The 20,689-nt window shown below is 37.1% G+C and overlaps 1 protein-coding gene across 1 annotated transcript in view; it reads left to right on the forward strand.

Moving 5' to 3' along the window:
* Nucleotides 1–10,331, forward strand: part of CRISPLD1 (cysteine rich secretory protein LCCL domain containing 1) — a 41,705-nt gene extending 31,374 nt beyond the window's left edge. The window contains exons 13-15 of the mRNA XM_068396289.1: nucleotides 1,364–1,439; nucleotides 7,684–7,814; nucleotides 9,174–10,331. Of these exons, the coding sequence (XP_068252390.1) occupies nucleotides 1,364–1,439; nucleotides 7,684–7,814; nucleotides 9,174–9,225 (259 nt within the window). The 3' untranslated portion in view covers nucleotides 9,226–10,331. The remainder of the gene's footprint in view (nucleotides 1–1,363; nucleotides 1,440–7,683; nucleotides 7,815–9,173) is intronic.
* The last annotated feature ends 10,358 nt before the right edge of the window (nucleotides 10,332–20,689 follow it).

Below are 20,689 nucleotides of genomic sequence, written 5' to 3' on the forward strand. Positions count from 1 at the left end.
TTTGGTGTTTGGCTATGACTCCTGGCTTTCTAACTGGAAGATGTGGAGAAGTAAGCGAAGGAGTGGAATGCAGGAATGGATGGGTACAACCACCTACTTCTATCTTTTTCTTTTTTTCTTCATTATTAAAAACTAAAACTGGCTTCATTAAGAGAAAAATAGGGTCTGTCTTTAAGAAAATTTAAAAATAAAAATAAGGTTAAAAATTATGCATCAACTTAAGGAACTTCACAACAGCAGTGATTCATTGAAGATTCTGTGCATGCTCTTAACTTAATTCTGAAAATGTAGTCTCAGGAGTTACAAGCAGTAATCAGCTATGGCATTGATTGCACTACCTCATTTTTCCCTTTCATGCCCTAATCATAAATCAGCAGGTCTTCAAAAGGCCTCTTTGGCATCTTGCTTCCGTCAGACAAAAATCTCTTTCCTAGCTGCATCAGCCTGTTTGAATTACCCATCTGGTAAGACTGTAGCACGTGCAAGTGGTGTGACATGCCCAATATTGATTAGAGTGTGGATAACATCCCGGAGAAGAACACTTGCCCAGGCCTGCTGTGTGTAGGCTGGCTCCAAAGCCATTAGGGCATAAGCCATTTTTTAAATGAAACAGCTCAGAGTAGACCTAAAGCTGACTGACACTTCTTCCTTGTAGCATATCACAATTACCAAACACGATACTTGACTCCTTCTGTACTACTATTAGCTTCCCACATGGTTTTCCTGTGCATTTTGGAGCTACAGCAGGCACAAATCACAGAGTTTTTCTCAAAGGTTAACAAAATGCAGTTAAATAAAGACAGTCTTTGTTTCAGTAGCTTTCTGATCTCTTAGAATCAGCTTAGAATCTCATTACTTTCCAAAGTTTTTAATTTTAGCCACAGATGCCAAGTGTTCACCCTCATTGTAAGTTGCTAAATTGGCTTCCATCACCACATCATCAGCATCATAGCAGGTCCTCATTCAGATCTGCCTCTCCTGAGAAGGTATTCAACTGTACAGTTTGTGTAGGATGCTGTAGAAACAGATAATAATATGAGTGAACAGTCTGTCTTCTCTCTGGCTTTTCCACTGGCCTCACATACGTTGAACAAGAACACCATCTGCTTATCCAAAGGGAAGAAGACCAGACCTATTGAAGTATGTTTTCAAGCACTTTATTCTGAACCACAACTCACATCATCAATGCTTTCACCCATATTGTCAAAGCCTCAAAAACTGACAGCCTTTTAGTATCAGTATGGACCCATATGTATGCATCATCAAATTGGTTTATACTCAATAATGCTGATGTTGAATATGATACAGTAATACTCTGATGTCATTCTTCCTAATTGTGTGTTGTTTATTTTTGATATTTCAGGGTGTATTGTCCTCACAACTGTATGCAGGCAAATCCACACTATGCTCGTGTAATTGGAACACGAATTTATTCTGATGTAAGTATAGTGATTTACATTGCATTATATAATGAAATATAAAATCCTAATGTAAAGCTATAATGTAAAGATAATAAGACAAAATATAGAAATCCAGTTTTCCTCCATATGCTGATTTTTTACACAGTCTTTTCAAAAGTTCTTTTTCAGAGGCTCCCATTTAAGTTAATAGTACTCAGCTGCTGAAGATACAGAAAGTTATTTGAAAACTCAGTGTAGACTTCAGTAGTCTCTGGACCCATATTTTCAGTTTACATTTTTGCCAGTAAACTGTATTTTTTAATTGTCTTTTAGCTGTCATAAGGAATAGTATGGCAACCAGCTGAGTCAGATGATGATTTTCACTACTTTCCAGCACTTTGAAATGTGTGAAAATAGTATGCAAATATTTATTCATCATTATTTTGAAACTGACTAATGTCCATTAGATTACCTGAGTAATTTGTCCTGAAAACACTCTTGTCCGTAAGTAGTGTTACGTGTGTGAGAAGTACTTTCATTTCAGGAAGTAAATTGATTTGTGCGTGTGGAACTGAGTCCTTAATGTGTGTAAGAGGGGCAGTGAAAATAGATTTCATGAAAGTCCATTTTCTGGAAGTTGATTTTCTTTCAGTTCTGTGGTTTCAATCAAAGGCTACAGCCAAAGTTTCCCACTGAGTTAGAAAAGACTTTGTTGTAGGAGAAAGAAGACCCATTTCTGTTTAACTTACACAGGAGAACATCTCAGAATATGTATTTGCTTTGGTTGGAGAAGTCCCAGATGACTTTAATTAGTATTATAGCGTTATGCTTTAAAATTATTTTAGATATACTATCTCATTATTCATCTCCATTGTATAGAAATTGTGCAGCCATACTGCTTTTAGGAAAAAATGGACATAAATACAGGTAAGGAACCAGGGATGAGAGTCTTCTTATCAACTTCAGATGCTGTCAAGGTAGATATCTACACTGAAGGTGCTATTCTAGGTTATGTTTATAGTAGTTTGTAGTACTTACAGTATAGTGGTAAAGGAGATAAACAGGCACCTGCAGAGCAGAATTCATTTGACCTTTTCAGAGTGTCTACCTCAGTATATAGAGATGTCTATTCCTCTCCATTTCCTACAGAAGGGTCCTAGGGCACATAGCTTAGATGTACACAGATGTGTCCTCCCTATATTTGTACAGATGTTCCCATCGATGGTATCAGCATTATGTGGTTTTCTACAGTGTTCCTTTGTTACTAACATTTAAATTATTTTAAAACGAAGATACTTTTTATTGAAACTTTAACTAAATAATATGATTGGGTATTTTGTGCATTATAATATATTACTGCACTAGTTTCAGGTGAAGTATTTATAGAGAATAATCTATTTAATAAATGTGTCCTCTTTTGCAGTTTTTCATGTATTCACAGGCAGATTTGTTCATAGATATAGAGAATTTGTTTGCCCACTTGTCATAGCATGTATTTGAAGTTGCAGTTCATGATCTGCTTGATTATTTCGACAAAACAAATGAGGCTTTTGTGATGTTCCTGCAAATTCTTTTGTTTCAAAAATGCATATATATGTATGTGGATGTATGCGTATGTGCATATGACTATTTATTTGCACCACTGCTTAGGCCACTTGCATTCAGTTAACGAAGAAGATTTTGCAGAGATTCTTCTTAATAAGCAATAACATTAATAGATGTCTATAATGCAAAAAGATATGTTTACAAAAACATTTTTGTAGTATTCATGAGAATCTAGTTAAACTTCTTTCTCTGGCTTTGGTCTGCTCAGACATTCATTCTTAAACTCATTTCTTATTTTACGGTGACTTCATTTCCTCCCTGTTCCTGAAAAGGGTTGCTCTCTGGTTTATCAGTAGTGCCTCACAGAATTTTCACCCTTTTTTCCTCCCATTCTTTTTTTCCTTTGACATTGCAATGACTGGCCCTGACTCGATTGAAACAAAAACCCCCATTATTTCATCCTCGATTCTTCCAGTCTGCTAGGTATTGTTTCTTTGTCTGTGGCAGATAAATCACAGCCATGGTTCATATAGCCAGCATCTAGAAACTTATGTGTGTGGGGAGTTTTCACATAATACCCCTCCCTCTATGCTCTGTATCTTCTGTTTTTCAGTTGATCTTTTCTTTCACTTGTCTTGAGGTAGATTGCAAGCTCTTTAAAACAAAAGTATCTCTTGTTCTGAGTTTATGGTACAATTAGTTTCTTTTCTGAATACAGCTGTTATGGTGTGAATAACAACTGTAGTATGTGTCGTTCTCAGCAGACAGAAGTACAAATTACTCATTCTTCATATGGCCCAAACACATTGCCACCTTTGCGCTTTGTGTCTCCGCTGACCCCACTGCTAAGAGTTTCCACATGGCAATGCTTTGCCTTGTTGGAAGACCAGGAAAGAAAGTTTCCTCCTATCTTGTGCTGAAGAGTTGGTTCCACCTTTCAACTTTGGTTCATCCATTTTGTCTGAAACTTTTTGTGTCTTATTTCTGGAATTTCAGAATCGTGTCATGTTGACAAGCATTTTAACAATATCTGTATTTTTAAAGCACTTTTCAATATGACCTCATTTATGAAATAAAATAAAAACCTTCCCAAGAACTGAATCATGTCAGAAACAGTGTGATTGTCTGAACTCTGTCGGAGTTGATCTTGCAGCAGCTGCCTGTACAGAGATTGTCCTTTGTTGTTGCTGTTAGTCCTTGGATTGTCAAGGTACCAAAATAACAAGCATTATCATAGAGAGAAGGAGAGGCTACAATAGTTCAGTTGAAAATTCTTTCACTTGCAGATTTTTTTGGTAAAATTTTATTTTAATGGGTACATCTTAGATGTGTATATGGTAGAAGTTCTTAACCACATTCCAGTTGCCTTATAAGAATTTCTAAAGAGATTAAGGTTTATATTTATCCTGTTGTTTTCACAGTAGGCAACATTTTCCCAAAGGCAATCTCTTACCAGTAGTGACTCTATGTTATGGATGTTGATGGAGCAATTCTACAAAAAAATTGAGCCTCCTTTTGAGGGCTAGAGATCAACAAAAGTCTTTTATCTAAAGAATTTGATGGAGTTGTATAATTTCATACCATCTGAAAACTTTGGCCGTATTAGTTTTTGTTTCAGTAACCATGTATGGAAATATTTCCCTAATACTGTGCAGAAGTATTCATAATTCTCTGCTGTGGTAAAATATAAACAATATGATGTAAAAATGCTATTAAATAGTTCTATAGTCCTGTGATGGTGACGGAGAGACACTTGTGGTTAAAATGCCTTTGCAGAGTACTGCTACGCTGTGGTAGATATTTGGTATTTTGCTGAGTAGCTGAAGAAGGAAATTAGTTAAGCAGCTTGGTATTCAGATTCTATGACCTGTTAAATACTAACAAATTTCAGAGGGTTCACAGCACAGCAATGAAGTAGGGTCATGTAATGCTGTATGAAATGTTTATGTTAACTTAAAAATACTGTCTTATGTATCCTTTGGAGCGAGTTCATCAAAATTAAAGAAACAAACCCAAATCTCTGATAAAGACTTTCAGAAAGTGGCATAAAGCTGCTAATGTAAAATTAATTTACCAATAACATGCTGAAATTTGTGATAGACCTAAGTGTGAAATCATATTCTGCTTAAATCAACAGGAGGTTCACCTTAACAGTTCAAGGAAGTGTGATCAGGATGACATAATATTATTGAGTATAGGAAATATTATGGCATCAGTACTGGAATCTGATTCCATTTAGACGAAGAGTGCCAAGCCAATGAGAAGTTCTTGAAAGCTCAAAGCAGATAATACTTTCTCAAAAAAATATATTCTCTATATATTGATAAAACTATATGCATTTATTAATCTGTATTCTTATGAGCTTGTTCATAGTTGTGAATTTATACCCCTTTAATTGTTCATATATTCAAAAAGTATGCACATTTGTTCTTTAGTCTCATCTGGAAAGCAGTATCAGAATATCAGCTTATTTTTCACCTGAAAATAGCCTCTGAGTTGGCCTCATCAACCCCATTCTTCAGAGGTCTCCTTTTTCACATATCCCATATAAGCGTCTTCCCTTTAGCTTTAAAATGTTGTGCATTAGCCTAGCTGTATTTAATTAATCCAGTAACCAGTTGTGGTACCAACCCTAACAATGACCCCATCCTTTACTGGAAGTAGCTTCCAACAAATAGTCAGCCAGACTTCTGTCAAAATCTCCATCCCTTGACTTTTCCTTTCTTTTTTACTTGACCAGAAACTTCTGAATAACATTGTAACAGCCAGTATCTTAGCTACCCTCAAATGCAGTTATGAAGGTATCTGCCTATCTAATGATGTACACAAAATTGGCTACTCTTACAGAGGTGACAAACTTTGATGTTTCTTTTCCCCAATTGTACCTCTAGCTTTTTTTACATCTACAATGTGAACTGAAAACAAAGTTACTACTACATTATAGTACTGGTAATTAATACTGTTGTAGTTCTTCACTGTAGTTAATTGCTTGTGCATCTCATATTTTGTTTTTTTTAGACTGTAATCCTGTATTGCAGAGGTCATTTTTCCCCCTGTATATTTGAAATTGCATATGATCAATCTGATCTTAAGTTATTCCCATAGTATGAGTACATAAAGAATTATATAATCTGAAAAATAAGGTGACTGCTGGTGTTCAGGATATAACTAAAGTCTTGTAGCCGTGGGAGGAGGAGAAAAAGTACGGAGGAGCATAGACGGCATCCCTTCTGGCATGTTCAAAACCTGCAGCCAGCAGTGTGAAGAGCAGAACTCTAAAGCGTCTTTGCAGAAGATTCTTTGCATAAACAATTTCAAAACTTTGCTCCTGGAAATACTGTAATATTAAAAGACAAACTATATAACAGTGAAACTGGCAAGTTCTGTACTTGGAATGAGAGTAGGAAAATCATTGCTATTTTAATTTCCTGATTTTATATAGCATTGAGATTACAAAATAGCTACGGTAACAGATATAAATTATTCCAATTATAACTAGAAGAAATGCAGTTCTTGTTTAAATCGTGGTCTGTGTGACTAGCTATTGGTATTTATATTGGCTAGGTTTTAAGGTTGGTTGAGGAGAGACCTATTGCAGTGAAGACTTTTTCCATGAAACAACTTGGCTTCAAGTGGAGATTCACTGTAGCTGGAGCTACACTTTGCTGTGCTGTGTATTGAAGATCGAGACCTACATTCTGGAGTATCTAATAAGTTTCATTTCTCTGGTGATTAATTTTTTAAATACTGAAAGAGTAGCAGAGGACTGCAAGTTTAAATCAATTATTTAAATGAACATTATCAAGATTGTCACTGAGCAATACTTCTGTGGGTATTATTTATGTTACATAGGTTCATGAGAGGAATTAGTGGCCAGAGAATGTAGGTTTCGCTCGGACGAAACTGCTGTTAACTTCACAGAGAATTTTGCCTGCATGAAGTTTGTGGAATTAGACCCTGATTTAAAAATTCATCTTTTGAAGCAATTTTGAAGTCTTTACCTCCTGACTCTATTTCTTCATTCAGAGTTAAGGAGCTAAAGCCATCAGTCTGCCATTAATCAACTGTCATAGCTAAGGGATGATTTTAGACCTTTGTCTTCTGTTTGATGCTCAGATTATACCTTTAATCTAATTAGCTTTTAATATTTGCCCGTGCCTGGATAGGAAATTGTGGTGTTCCCTTTGAATACAGAACATTTCACTGCTGTTTGAGGTTTTGCACCTAGGGATGGAATTATTGCAGTCTATCCCTCACTTTTGGGGTAGGACATCCTCCTAGAAACATGACTGCGATGAGTCTTTGCTGTTCTATGGTTCCCCTGTTTGGTCTGACTGGAGATTAAACTGAATCTCCTATGTATAGTAAGTAATGGGACTAAGGTTTGAATTTTACTACCTCTCTGCTGTTGAAGTGAAGGCTGACAGAGCCTTTCACTTTGAAAGACTCAAGATTTCAAACGTGTTCCTGATCCTTGAACTGAAATAGCCTGAAAGAAATGATTTTGGGGTCATGCTGCAGGAGATATTTGAAGAGGCAGTGTGTGTACTCCTATAAATTGGCCTAATTCTTACAAAAGTGATTTAAATACTATAAGATTAATAAAATCAGTCATGCAATAAATATAAGTATTTTATGTTTCCTAGAACTTGGTATAAGTGTCTTTATTAGTTTTCTGCTAAACAATTTTGAAATAAAAGGATGAATGAAAACTAATGTTCTTCTCGTTCTTTCTTAGATATCCAGTATCTGCCGGGCAGCAGTACATGCTGGCGTCGTCCGCAACCAGGGCGGTTATGTTGATGTTATGCCAGTAGACAAAAGAAAGGTGTACATTGCTTCCTTTCAAAATGGGATATATTCAGAAAGGTACAGAGCCCAGTTTCAAACATTACACTTTACCCTTCACCTCAATAAGATTTACAAAGTCTTGCATCGTGTCTGTTTGTACCTGGGGCAGTGCTAGAAACCAAACAAATAGGTCAACATGAGTGATTTACAGAGCTTGTGTAAGAGCTGTGGTGACTTTGGAGAAGCTGTGGTACCAGAGCTGCCTGCCTCCTCTAAGCTCATAAATCATTACTCTAAAAAGCTGCTTATGAAATAAAATAACCCTCTTGTTTACTTTGCTGGTTCTGTTGCAACTAACACAATATTTGATAAGAAAATTGCTTTTGCTTTCTTTGGGATTTTTTAAAAATTAACATTAGTGCTTTATTCTGTCCAAGTTAGAGGATCTGCAATAGACGAGTACTGGTAGCTGATGCAAGTTCATTGGTTCATGATGAAGTGTTCATTACTGATTTACATAACATTGAACCAGTGAGCCTGGATCATAAATAATATTCATAAACATTAAAATTCACAATCATTAAAACATATTTTTAATTTCTTTTTTTTAATGGTTTGACTGTTTTTAACAGTGTTTTTCTGAAAGACATGGAGATGCTGTGAAAGTTCATTTAGTTGTATTCAGTGTATTAGTGCATTTTATGATGATAATGCATGGCTGCATGTTGCAGGCATTAAGTTTAATCCCTGGAAGAGTTCTCCAGGTTCTAAAGGAAGAAAGAGAAATTACCTTAAAAAAAATCCTGTAGCACTCTTTTAGTCCTGTAAAGCTAAGAATGCTTGTTACCTCTAAAACTATAGGCTTTCCAAGAAATTTGTGTGGGGAAAAAACCTCCAAAAGTTTCTGTAGTAAACTTGGAAGTAGGAAAAGATAGAGTATTTTTTTCTTATTTTTAATTGGGGGTGGGGGAGTGTCTTGCCTTTTTCCCTCAAACCTTTCAACAAACCTGGAAACTTGTAAAATACAGATTTCCTTTGCTTAGTGGATGACTTAATTTATGTATCCTTTGGCCTTTCCACGTGACCATCCAGTTCCCTCAGAAAGAGTGCTTCCTTACTGACACTTTTGTTCTCCATGGTTTTTTTTGCTTCAGAAGAGCTTTATTCTTTAAACCAGAATCCCTCATCACAAAGGATTGCTTGAATTTTTTTATGTTATTATTTGTTCCTAATAAGCTGCTTGGAAGAAAGATTAATCTGAAATTTATGTAATTTTTATTTGTAATAGATTTTATAAAAAATCTTAGATAGTTGAAAGTTATGAGTAGTCACAGGAGGAGTCGCAGGATCCTAGAATTATATTTAACAATTAAAAAAAAGTTGTCATTGGAGTGTTGCAGTCTTTAAAATAACATCAGGAAATTTTTTATGTTTCAGTTTACAGAATCCTCCAGGAAGCAAGGCATTCAGAGTATTTGCTGTTGTTTGAGTCTAGCAAGTAAAATGTAAAACAGGCAAGTGAAACCAGAGCACTTGGAAGAGAATAATAAAGGCCATTTCTTATAATTCCTAAAATTTGTATAAAGCTGTAACATTGTTGTACAGAAGATGTATACTGCTTTCCACCAAAAAGTTTAAATTACGTATATATCTTAATGAAAAAAAATCTGTAAAAGTAAACATGGGAGAAAAATTCATTTGAAAATTTGTAATGATATATAACAATATTTTGAATCCTGTGTTAAATATTGCTATATTTTCTTAGCAGTTACACCTATACAGTTAATTCAAAGCTCGTAAATGTTCTTTGTTTTCTTCATCTGAATATATTATTGTATGGTGCTTTCTATATGCCACTAGCAGTAACCTTAAAACTATACCATAGGGAGGCCTGAGGTTTTATTTCCAGTGTACATAAAAGAAGCCATCTGAATAATTCAATATAATAAATCATGCCTTAAAATAAAATAAAAATATATATAACTTTTTGATGATTTACAGTAGCATTAGCTGTGCAAGCATAAATGAAGAGCTAGACTGTTTTCAATTTCACACTAATAGTAAGTACAAATACCTATTTTGAAGTAAAGTGGAAAATATAAAGTATAGGGAAGTCCTGTGTCATATTAACATGTTTTCATCTAAAGAAATATTTTTAAGAGACTGGGCCATTCAAGTTTATTATTTCTTAAATATATTAATAAATAAAATGTTTATTGGATGCTGCTAAGCTCTTTAGTTCAAATAACCAATTCATTATGGCCCAGTCCTTCACAAATGTTCAGCTATCTTGGGATGGGTGAGTGAGAGATAGACATATATAACCTTGAAGGATCTGAGAAAATTTTCATATTGAGAAATGGACTAATGTAAAATTAAGGAATAAGCCATCAGTTCTGCAATGCATACATACATGCTTTATTTTTGCCATGTGACTCCTTCAATTTACCTAAATCGTGTTTCAGCAAAAACATAGAATTGTACACATATATAAAAATATCCAAGCTTAAGGCCTTAAGCTGTGCATGGTATCCGTATGCTATACGTTAATATGAGGGTAAATGTTCAAGTAAAACTTAAAGAAAATGGTAACAAAGGCTAACCTTGCTCCTCATGACCTGGCAAATACTCCTGCAGGCCAGGAAGTACAGTGGTACGGAGCCCAGTGATGATTATGTCACTTGTTGCTTCACCGTGTTAAAAAATTCATTTATGGTGAACAGCGTTGTGCATTAATTTTACCATATTATGGTATATGAAGAACATGTAGTGGTGATACTATGTTTCTTTCTATGAAAAGTGTATTGGTGCTTTAAGACTGAAAAGCTGTTAAACTTTATTTTTGGTATTTTTTGTTTCTGTTGTTGAATTTATTTCCTTCCAACTTGTAAACTTATACATATTCTTCATATTTCAGAATACAATATTCTGCCTTGTATTTTGCTACATGTACTACCTCATGTAGTTAGGCAAGCTTTGTTAGTTTTTTTAATCCGTTTTGAATAAAATTAATTTACATAGTAAGAGTACCTTTGACAGCCTTTATTTTTGAATTGTTTGTCCTGCCTCAAGGAGAAAAAAAATTTACTTTTTCTGTCCTGAACATTGCAAGTGTAGGACCAAGCAGCAGACATAGTCTGGCGTTCTAAAAGCTGTAAAGGCAATTTAGGCACACAACTTCCATTAATTGCATTGGGAGTTTTATGGATAAATCTCGTCGTTTTTTCAAGTTTTGACCACCGTCTTTGGGAGCAGATTGCTATCTCATTTTAATGGGGGCCTCTGTGTCAGGAACTGATTATAAAAAAGCTACCACTTTTTATTCAGTTCAACTCTTTGCTGTTGTGGTAAATGTTTCTAGTGCAAATGATCCTAGCTACATTTGTTGGGAACAAACGGGTTTTTTATATTACACATTCTTTTTTTGCCTCTTAAGACTAATGGTCAGCTTGGGAGTTCCATTTGGGAAATCTGTTAATTGATGAGGGAGACAAAGAGTCTTTGATGTATAAACCCCTTTTTTTTGAAGGTGGTGGCAGGGGGCCATTGAAAGAAGCTTTATGTAGATTTTGCAATACTGGCATTAACCATTTTTCAGAATTGAAACCAAAGTGCAAGTACACTTTGACTGTGATGGGACTCCAGGTCACTCAAAGGCTTGAGACAGACTTGCACCGCCTTTCCTTAAAAGCACCAAAGCAGTAACACAGAAAGGCCTTGCAATACCTACAGTTGTGGTTATCAGAACATAAAATGGAGTGAGGCCACTTCTGAAATTAGGGACACACAGAACTGCTGAGGGAGACATTTGAAACAGAACGGTGTGAATGCAACCGTAGTGCCCCTTTCCACACAGGCGGGACACTTTCTTGCAGCCTGGCCTTGCCATCCAGCAGCTCTCCATGTCCACTGCCTGGCCCTGCCTAGCAGTTGCCTCAGGAGCCCATGGAAAGCCTGTTGGGTGCTGCAGAGCCTGGACGGTGAGCTAGCTCCCTACTCCTCTGACCAGGCACTAGGGTACAGCCCTTTCTTCGAACAACGCAGAGCCTGGGGTGAGGGAACAAACAAGGCAGTCACAACTTCAGTCGAAACTACAACTTCCTCACTTTGAGTAGATGGATGATTTGGGTCCCATGTGGAAACGCAGTCACCACACCAAATTTCTGCCTTTTTTTCTCATTTGTTCCTGCTGTTCTTTTTTCTTCTGCTGCGTATCTTTGCTTCCTCTCCTCTGTCTCATCTGTAAAGTCCCCACCTACATTTGCTGTGAGTTCCTGTGCAAAGGGGCAGTGCTTGGTGGGAGGAGAAGTGGGGGCTACCTCAGCATGTGTGAATGGTTGCTGTGAGCAGCTCTACTAACCAGCACAGTGACAAGAAGAAAGGGAGGTGAGTAATTCTTCCTCCTCACATCTTCTGTTGCACAAATTTTGGAGTCCTGTTGCTTTTCCACATGGAATGATTCTATCCTATTATAGATATTCCAGCTAACATTGGCTTTTTGAGAAATTATCTTCCATATTTACTGTAAGTAATGAGTCAAAGAGTAGACATTTCCAAGCAGTTGTAGTGTGGGAGCTACACACTGGTATTTTTATGTGCACCAGCAGCAACTGTATGCCAGATGGTCACAACTAATCCACAGAAAGCCCAAGTGAGTAACTAGCAGTATCAGAAAATTTGTTGTAGCCTAATGAAAAAATACAGAAGTTAAATTTTAAATTCTGAAGAATTATTTGGTTAACCAAATGGTTACAAATCATGTTCTCAACTTGAAATAAAAAAAAAGGATAATGAATAAGAAAGTAAAGCTTAATTCATGCTGTTCATAATATTTAACTTGCCTCCCAGGAAAGACCTGTAAGTAGCCAACACGATTTATTACAACTGATACATAACAATCCTCTGCCAAAAAAAAAAAAAAGCTGTTTTAGTATGTCGATATCTGCCATTTATAATTTTGAAAGGGCTAAAATACCAAGAAATATAAGCCCACTAAATACAGTAGACCCTTGAAAGTGTATGTGAAGCTGGGAAGAATACATATGAACCTTGTCCCATGATCCTGTGGTATTTCCCATTGTGACTTGCTCCATGAGGAATCTTTTCAAAAGAAAAGCATAGGAATCATTTGGAGAGGAGTCAAGTATTTGTCAAGCATAATTCACTTGCCTGGTGAGCTTTTCGGTAAGGATCAATTAAGGCATTTCTCTACTGTGCTTGCATCCCTTCCAGCTGGAGTAGCTAATTTCAAAACTAAACAAGAGTTAGTATGAAAGAAAGTGGTTAGACCCAAACAGATAATTCTTTAACAGTTTCTCACCATTTTGATACCTATATGAGGATACTTTCGTTTTAGGGAACCTGGGACCTGTACTCATGTCAGCAGACAGCTCATAGTACTAGTTGGACATAAACTAAGGAAACGAAGAAACATTTCCTAAAGTTTGTGGATACTGAGGAATTTTAGAGAGTTTACAGACTTCCCTTGTGGTCTGTTTTCTGTATAGGGGACAGTCTGATCTAGAAATTATACATGAAGTATTTTTGGAACCAAGCCTGAAACACAGGTTGGGATAACGTGTGTAAGTTTGCAGGTTTTAACTGATGAAGTACACTGTTTGAAGTTTTATGTAAATGTCAGACTGTCAGCTGTCTGTGGATTTTCAGTGGATTTAAAAGAAGAAAAGTAACATTAGCTGTTGTGTGTGTGTTGATACTCAGGAAAATGCATGGCACTTCACTTTATATGGCAGAGATGTACATATATAAACAGCGTCCTCTATTTGGCAATTGCTTTTCAAGTACGTTTTGAATTTGGCTTAAAACTCAGATAACCCAGCTTCCTGTGAATACACAAGGGAAGGTTTATTTCCTGCAATTTCTGTAGTCATACAAAGGGTCAGATTTAGAAATGTAAATATTTGGAAGTTACAAAGATTATTCATACAGTGCGATATTCTGTTTGGAGATTTATATAAATACTGTATGAAACACTGTACTGTCACACTTCTATGTCTTAAGGCTTTTTATAGCATCTGTGGAACTCTAGGGAATTATACAAGGAAGGAATAACCTGAAGAGTTTTGTTTCATTCAGTGTATAATATGCATCTTACAGGGCTTTAGATATACAAATGTTAGCATATTTTAGTATTCTGAAAATTGCATATGATTTTGTAAAGACATACATTGTGCATATGGGAAAAGAAGCCATGCTGTCAGTCTTAGCTTTAGCCTGTCTTTGCTGTCAGGAATAAATGATGGAAATAGTATTTTAAATACGGTCACTATAGATATTATTGTTATTAAATGAGAAGTCCTTGTCATGTACTAGGGGGGTGTGAAAATACGATAAAATGTGATTCCTGCTCCATGTTAACATAGGATGGTAATGTGACACCTGAAATTTGCTATCAGCAGTTCAATGATCTGTGTTAAATGTCTTGTTCATCTTAGCCTGTTTGCTAGGAGACAGATGCCTACATTGTTAAACCATCATAGCACTTTGCAAAAAGTACTGAAAACAAGTCTCAAATTTTCAGAAGCTAGCAAAAGCCCCCCAGTCAGACCAGCTCAATATAATAAGGCACAGGAAAATACAAGAGACCGAAGGAGGAAAGTAAAGAACATACAACCAAATCAGCCAGTCGTGATGCTCCGTGTCGTATTAGTCACATTGATTTCTGCAATAATTACCCTAGTTATTCAATTCTGTATCTGCCCCCAGCGCTGTATCAAATATTGGTTTTGTCTTTACTAACAATGGGGTGAGTATCTGAAGGCTAGCAGCGAAATTGTTGGTTAAGAACTGAGGTACACTGGCCAAACAACATGAATAAGTTTGCAATACTATATCTTTTAATAGACACACAAAAGACTTTGGTTGCCAGTGGCTCTTAAATCCACTAATTTAATTTAAAGCATAAGCATTATAATAAAATAAAAATGTCAGCAGATGCTAACTGTTTAGTAAGAAATTAAGTTGTTCAAAGTATTCCATTTTATTTCAGCTGAACAGAAATTGCTGTAGCTTACACCAGCAATATTAGCAATAATATCCTTGAAATTTTATTTAATATAAGACTGATTACACAGTTTAACAAACTTTATTTGATGTGTTTGCAATTATTTCTGAATTAATGTTGTTTATGAAGACAATATCCTTATTAGGAGTATTATTTTAGAATAAATACAAGAACTTGCATTAGATTTGCTTGCATATCTTTTTGGAATTACTTCCAAAGGCTAAAAGACTCCTAAGAATTTGTAGTAATACTAATTAGTTTTAGGATGCTCAAGAAACAAAAAGTGCTAGGAGGTAGTAAGACTTCCAAACTTAACCTAGACGTTGAAAAACAAGTACTTCAGTTGCTTAATTATTCACTTAGGCTTGTTTATATGCAATGTAAATAGCAAGCTGGCTTTGACTTCTCATAAATTGCTGCTACTGTACATCCCAAAGATAAATTGGAAACAGTTGCTAAATAAATCTCCCTGTAGTCAGTTCAATCTTCGTTCCTTATTTATATGTCGAAATCCATCTGTTTCTTGGTGGTGGTGGGTGGTTTTTTCCTAGCAGAAGATCATGTCTTCTGAATAAGTGTTTCGTTTATTGTGTCGGAACGACTCCCAAGACCTTTGGGGCTGCAGGCTGCGCTAAGCACAGAAACAGAGCAATCATTTTATGCAGAAGGACTTAGTCTCAGATTTTGGATTTCGCCCAGTTCAGTACACAAAGAAGTACATTGTACAAATTGATTTAGTGCTTGCTGTACTGGAGGTGATAGTCCCACTCTGGCACAGCTATAACTGAGCCAAGGAATAGTTTTGTGAAATGCTCTGAGCCCCTCTCTCTTATCCAGTAAGAATTATGAGGCAAATGCATTTTAAAATAAAAGGAATAACAAGACAGATGGGTTTGGTGGCTTGCTGATAAAGCTTGCCCATCTGCCATTGAAAGAGGGTGTAAGCATGTTATATCAAATATGTTCAATGATGTCCAGATCGTGCAAATGCAGTGATTTTTTTGCTTGGTGCTAATGTTAAAACAATTTATATTTAGAAGCTCCAGCAGCTTCAAAACCCACATAATTTGAAAGCAGTTTTCTAAAAGTTACAAGGTAATTATTTTGGAATTTTTTATTATTTTGGAATTTTTTATCATTTTGGAATATGTAAAGATTTGTTCTAGAAATGAGCAAGTCACACTTTGAAGGAGATGTACTGTTGCATCTACTGCACCATAAAAATGTAATTCTTTGATTTAGGACTTCTTTTCTGCTAATGCTTCGGTTCAATTTGTAGTTTTCATTACAATGTACTGAATAAGTACAGTCCAATCAAAACAGCTAAAATATATTTAAGGAAAACCACCATCTGTACCATGGTCTCTCAGAAGACATTCATCTCTTATTTATCTCACATCAGTGCAGCACAAGCATAACAACACAGAACCACTCTTATAAAAATTGCAGTCTATTGCTCCCCAGAATTCTGAGTTTCCAGCCATTTCTTATTTAGCACTAGTCAGATGCATAGGCAAAGGACTTAATGTCTCTTGTAATATACTGAATAACTTAGCATCCATAGTTTGGCAAAGAATCAGGCCTTAACAAGAAAGGTGAGACTATTTTGCAGCTGAAGGCTAGAATACCTGAAGTCTCAGAGAACATGAGAAATGCCTCTTACAGGAAAGCATGGCACTTTGATGTATTAGAAAACAAATTTCCATGCCTATATCACGTGATATGAGTAGAACTTGTAGATGCTGCAACAATACAAAGAATAAATCTTCATAAAGATTGATCTCAGTACTTTAAAACTGTCTGGTTACTATCCCAAACAAAATGACTTTTGAATAACATTTCAAAGCTCATTTTTTTTTCTTAGGTATGTGAAAATAGGCAAATACCAAGGTCAATGGGGCTGAGAAGGAGAATTTGTCTGTAGTTTGACTGGTAGGTGGATAAGAGTTATGCTGAGTTATGCTGATGCACAAATGCTAAATCTGATGAAAATTTTAAGATTCATTCACAAGCACCCAAACTCTCAGTAAACAGTTTTCCAGTAAGCTTGTACTTGTGCAAACAAATCACTTAAATCGAGTGTCCATTTGAGTTACATTTACCTGTTTTGTAGGACTGGCAGAGGAAATCGACTTACAATAAGCTTTTGCAAATATAGCTTTAAAGTTATTTAGTGATAACTGTAAGGTAAAATAAGAAATATTCCTCATTGTGTTTCAGAAATACATCTTCATGCCTTGAAACTGCTTATAATACAGAGCTACACCTCTCAGTGTCCTCTAAAGAAATAAAAACTATTGGGGAACTGGTACCTTTTAGAACTGCTCTAAGAGTCTGGAGGTGATGGATCACGAAGGTCAAATGATTCAGAAAATAGGGCAAAGTATCCAGTAAGCAGAAACAGGGTGGAGGGTGGGTTGTTTTATAATTTTGCTGTAGAAGATTTCCCAAATTGCTTAGATTAGTTAGCAGGTACATCTTGTGCGGTCTTCTAAACTGAACAATCATCAAGTTTTTCTTAATTTCTAGAGCGAAATAATTCATTATTTAAGTTTGTAGATATAAAGGTGCCAACCCATCATTTTATTTTGAGTGAATTATCAAGAACTTAAAAACAAACTTAAATTCCTCTAGTCTGTTCAACTCAAAACTCATCCCTTTGCTTGTTCCTTCCAATCTGTAGTTCACTGTGTATCTCTACCAGTTCATTGATCAGCAATACTCTCCAGACATACAAATTCCTAGACAGCAATGTGTTAGGAGTGAAAATCCAGACAATATGCATTGGTGAAAAGTTATAAAAGGTGCAATAATATATGAGTTATCCTCACAGTGCAAGGAAGATAATCTGCTCCTGAGGAATGCAGTTTGTGTCCCCAAAAAGCCAGCGTAAAGGAAATAACTTCTTCCAACCTAGTGACTAAATGGTATGTGTTAGCTGAATGACTTAGACTTGTTATTCAGTACAACTTCCAGGTTTGACCTTGGAGTTACTAAAAGTATCTGCACAGTTGAAGTTGCTACTCAGCTCTTACTCTCATAACTCATGCCTAGTGACAGAAGTGACTGTGAAATAGAGGTAGTGTCTCTCCTCCCACCTAACCCAGCTGCTTTGAGTCTCAGCAAGAGCATAAATGCCTCTTTTCCTTCCTAGTCAAAAGTGGGAGTTACAAAGAAAGATAAAATCTTGAGATGTCTGTGGTGATACTGCACTGCACAGCGGGGCTAGAGGGATGGCAGACTCCTTGCAGGGCTCTGTCACTGGAAATGTTCATGTGAAATCACAGAGAGGAGAGGGAGGGAATGAGTCCTGCCGTACCATAGGCATGTACAAGGAAGCCTGGTAACAAAGGCACCTTCAGCACGTTAACAATACTGACAACAGACAGGTTTTGTGCATGGGGAAATTTAGCAAACTGTATTATGAAGCAGTCAGGCTGTTTATTGTTAGATATAATGCTGCAAATGTGATAAACGAAAGGCTGGGTTATCTTTTCAGTTAAACTGGTACAAATTATTTAACAGAATAATCCCACCAATACCTGTGACACTCCTCAAAAACTGCAGTAAGGATAGCTTTTCTTTTCCTAATTATAAGAATACTTCTGAAGGAAACAAGTTGTTCACCAAATAATGACATCATTGTAAAATTTTAGCTATGTCAGTGTTTCGAATGTTTTTAGTGGAAGAAGGATCAGCATTGCCTGTTCTGAATAATGTCTTATCTTGGTACTAGCTGCTTTAATAAGAAGAGACCTGTATGAAAAGGTAGCTAATATGTTTCTGGGACATTGAAGTCTAGGGTGATCACAGAATCACAGAGTGATTGAGGTTGGAAGGGACCTTTGGAGGTCATCTGGTCCAACCCCACCCTACTCAAGCAGGTCCACCCTACAGCAGGGTGCTCAGGACCGTGTCCAGGCAGTTTTTGAATATCTCCAAGGATGGAGACTCCATAATCTCTCTGGGCAACCTGTGCCAGTGCTTCATCACCTTTGTAATAAAAAGATGTTTCCTGATGTTCAGAGGGAACCTCCTGTGTTTCAGTTTGTGCCCATTGTCTCTGGTCTTGCCACTGGGCATCACAGAAAAGAGCCTGACCCTACTCTCTTTGCACCCTCCCTTCAGGTATTTATAGATATTAATAAGATCCCCTGAGCCTTCTCTTCTCCAGGCTGAACAATCCCAGCTGTCTCAGCCTTTCCTCATAGGAGAGATGCTCCAGTGCCCTAATCATCTTTGTGGCCCTTTGTTGGTCTCTCTCGAGTATGTCCATGTGTCTCCTGTACTGGGGAGCCCAAAACTGCACACAGCACTCCAGGTGTGGCCTCACCAGTGCTGAGTAGAGAGGAAGGATCACATCCCTTAATGTGCTGGCAATATTTTGTGTAGTGCAGCCCAGGCTACCATTAGCCACCTTTGCCACAAGTGCTCTTTGCTGGCTCATGTTCAACTTGATGTCCATCAGGATGCCCAGGTCCTTTTCTTCAAAGCTACTTTTCAGCTGGGTGGCCCCCCGCATGTAATGGTGCCTGATTGTTCCTCTTCAGTTGCAGGACTTTGCTCTTCTTGTTGTTGAAATTCATGGGATTCCTGTCAGCCCATTTCTTCAGCTTGTCCCTCTGGATAGAAGCACGAGCCTCTGGCATCACAGCCACTCCTCCCATATTTGTGTCATTAGCAAACTTGCTGAGGGTACACTCTCCCCCTTCATCCAGATCACTAATGAAGATGTTAAGCAGGCTTGGACCCAGTATAGACTCCTGGAGTACACTGCTAGTTACTGGCCTCCAACTAGACTTTGTGCCACTGGTCATCCCTCTCTGGGTGTGACCATTCAGCCAGTTTTTAATCTACCTCACTGTCTGCTCATCAAGGCCATAATTAATTAGCTTCTTTGTGAGGATCTTAAGGGAGACAGTGTTCATCTATTGACAAGAGGCATCCTCTTTGTGCCTTGCTTCTAGTGCTTCCTGCTAGTCTGCAAATAATCTGCTCATACAGTGGCTGCAGGATCAGGAAGTTTAATGCAGGGATTAATAGAGATTAGTTGGTATTTTTCATTCTTTAGGTGGGTGTTCTGGTTTTGGCTGGGATAGAGTTAATTTTCTTCACAGTAGCTAGTATGGGGCTGTGTTTTGGATTTGTGCTGAAAACAGTGTTGATAATGTAGAGATGTTTTCATTATTTCTGAGCAGTGCTTACATAGAGTCAAGGCCTTTTCTGCTTCTCACACCACCCCATCAGCGAGTAGGCTGGGAGTGTACATGAAGCTGGGAAGGGACACAGCCGGTACAGCTGACCCCAAGTGACCAAAGCGATATTCCATACCATATGACATCGCGCTCAGCATATAAAGCTGGGGGAAGAAGGAGGAAGGGGAGGCGTTCAGAGTGATGGCGTTTGTCTTCCCAACTAACCGTTACATGTGATGGAGCCCTGCTTTCCTGGGGATGACTGAACATCTGCCTGCCGATGGGAAGTAGTGAAGGAATTCCTTGTTTTGCTTTGCTTGCACGTGCTACTTTTGCTTTACCTATTAAACTGTCTTTATCTCAACCCACGAGTTTTCTCACTTTTACCCTTCCAATTCTCTCCCCCCATCCCACCAGGGGTGATGTGAGCAAGCAGCTGCATGGTGCTTAGTTGCCAGCTGGGGTTAAATCACGACAGTGGGGGCAGTGTACAGACACTGACAAACACTATTCTTGATGTTATATTATAATCATATTTTCATATTATTCTCCATAAAAAAAATCTTTCAGTCTCATCATATGACTCTTCAAGCTGGTTATATGCCTGTGACCTTCATCTAGCTCTAAGCAATGTTCCAAATTTCCACTGCCAGGAGCCCAAAAAAACCCACCTGAGAACATGTCCTTTACAAAATGGGACAGTATGCTGAAAGTGATGACCAGTTTTGCTATTG

This window comes from Nyctibius grandis, chromosome 3 (assembly GCF_013368605.1).
Source record: "Nyctibius grandis isolate bNycGra1 chromosome 3, bNycGra1.pri, whole genome shotgun sequence".
Taxonomy (NCBI): Eukaryota; Metazoa; Chordata; class Aves; order Nyctibiiformes; family Nyctibiidae; genus Nyctibius; species Nyctibius grandis.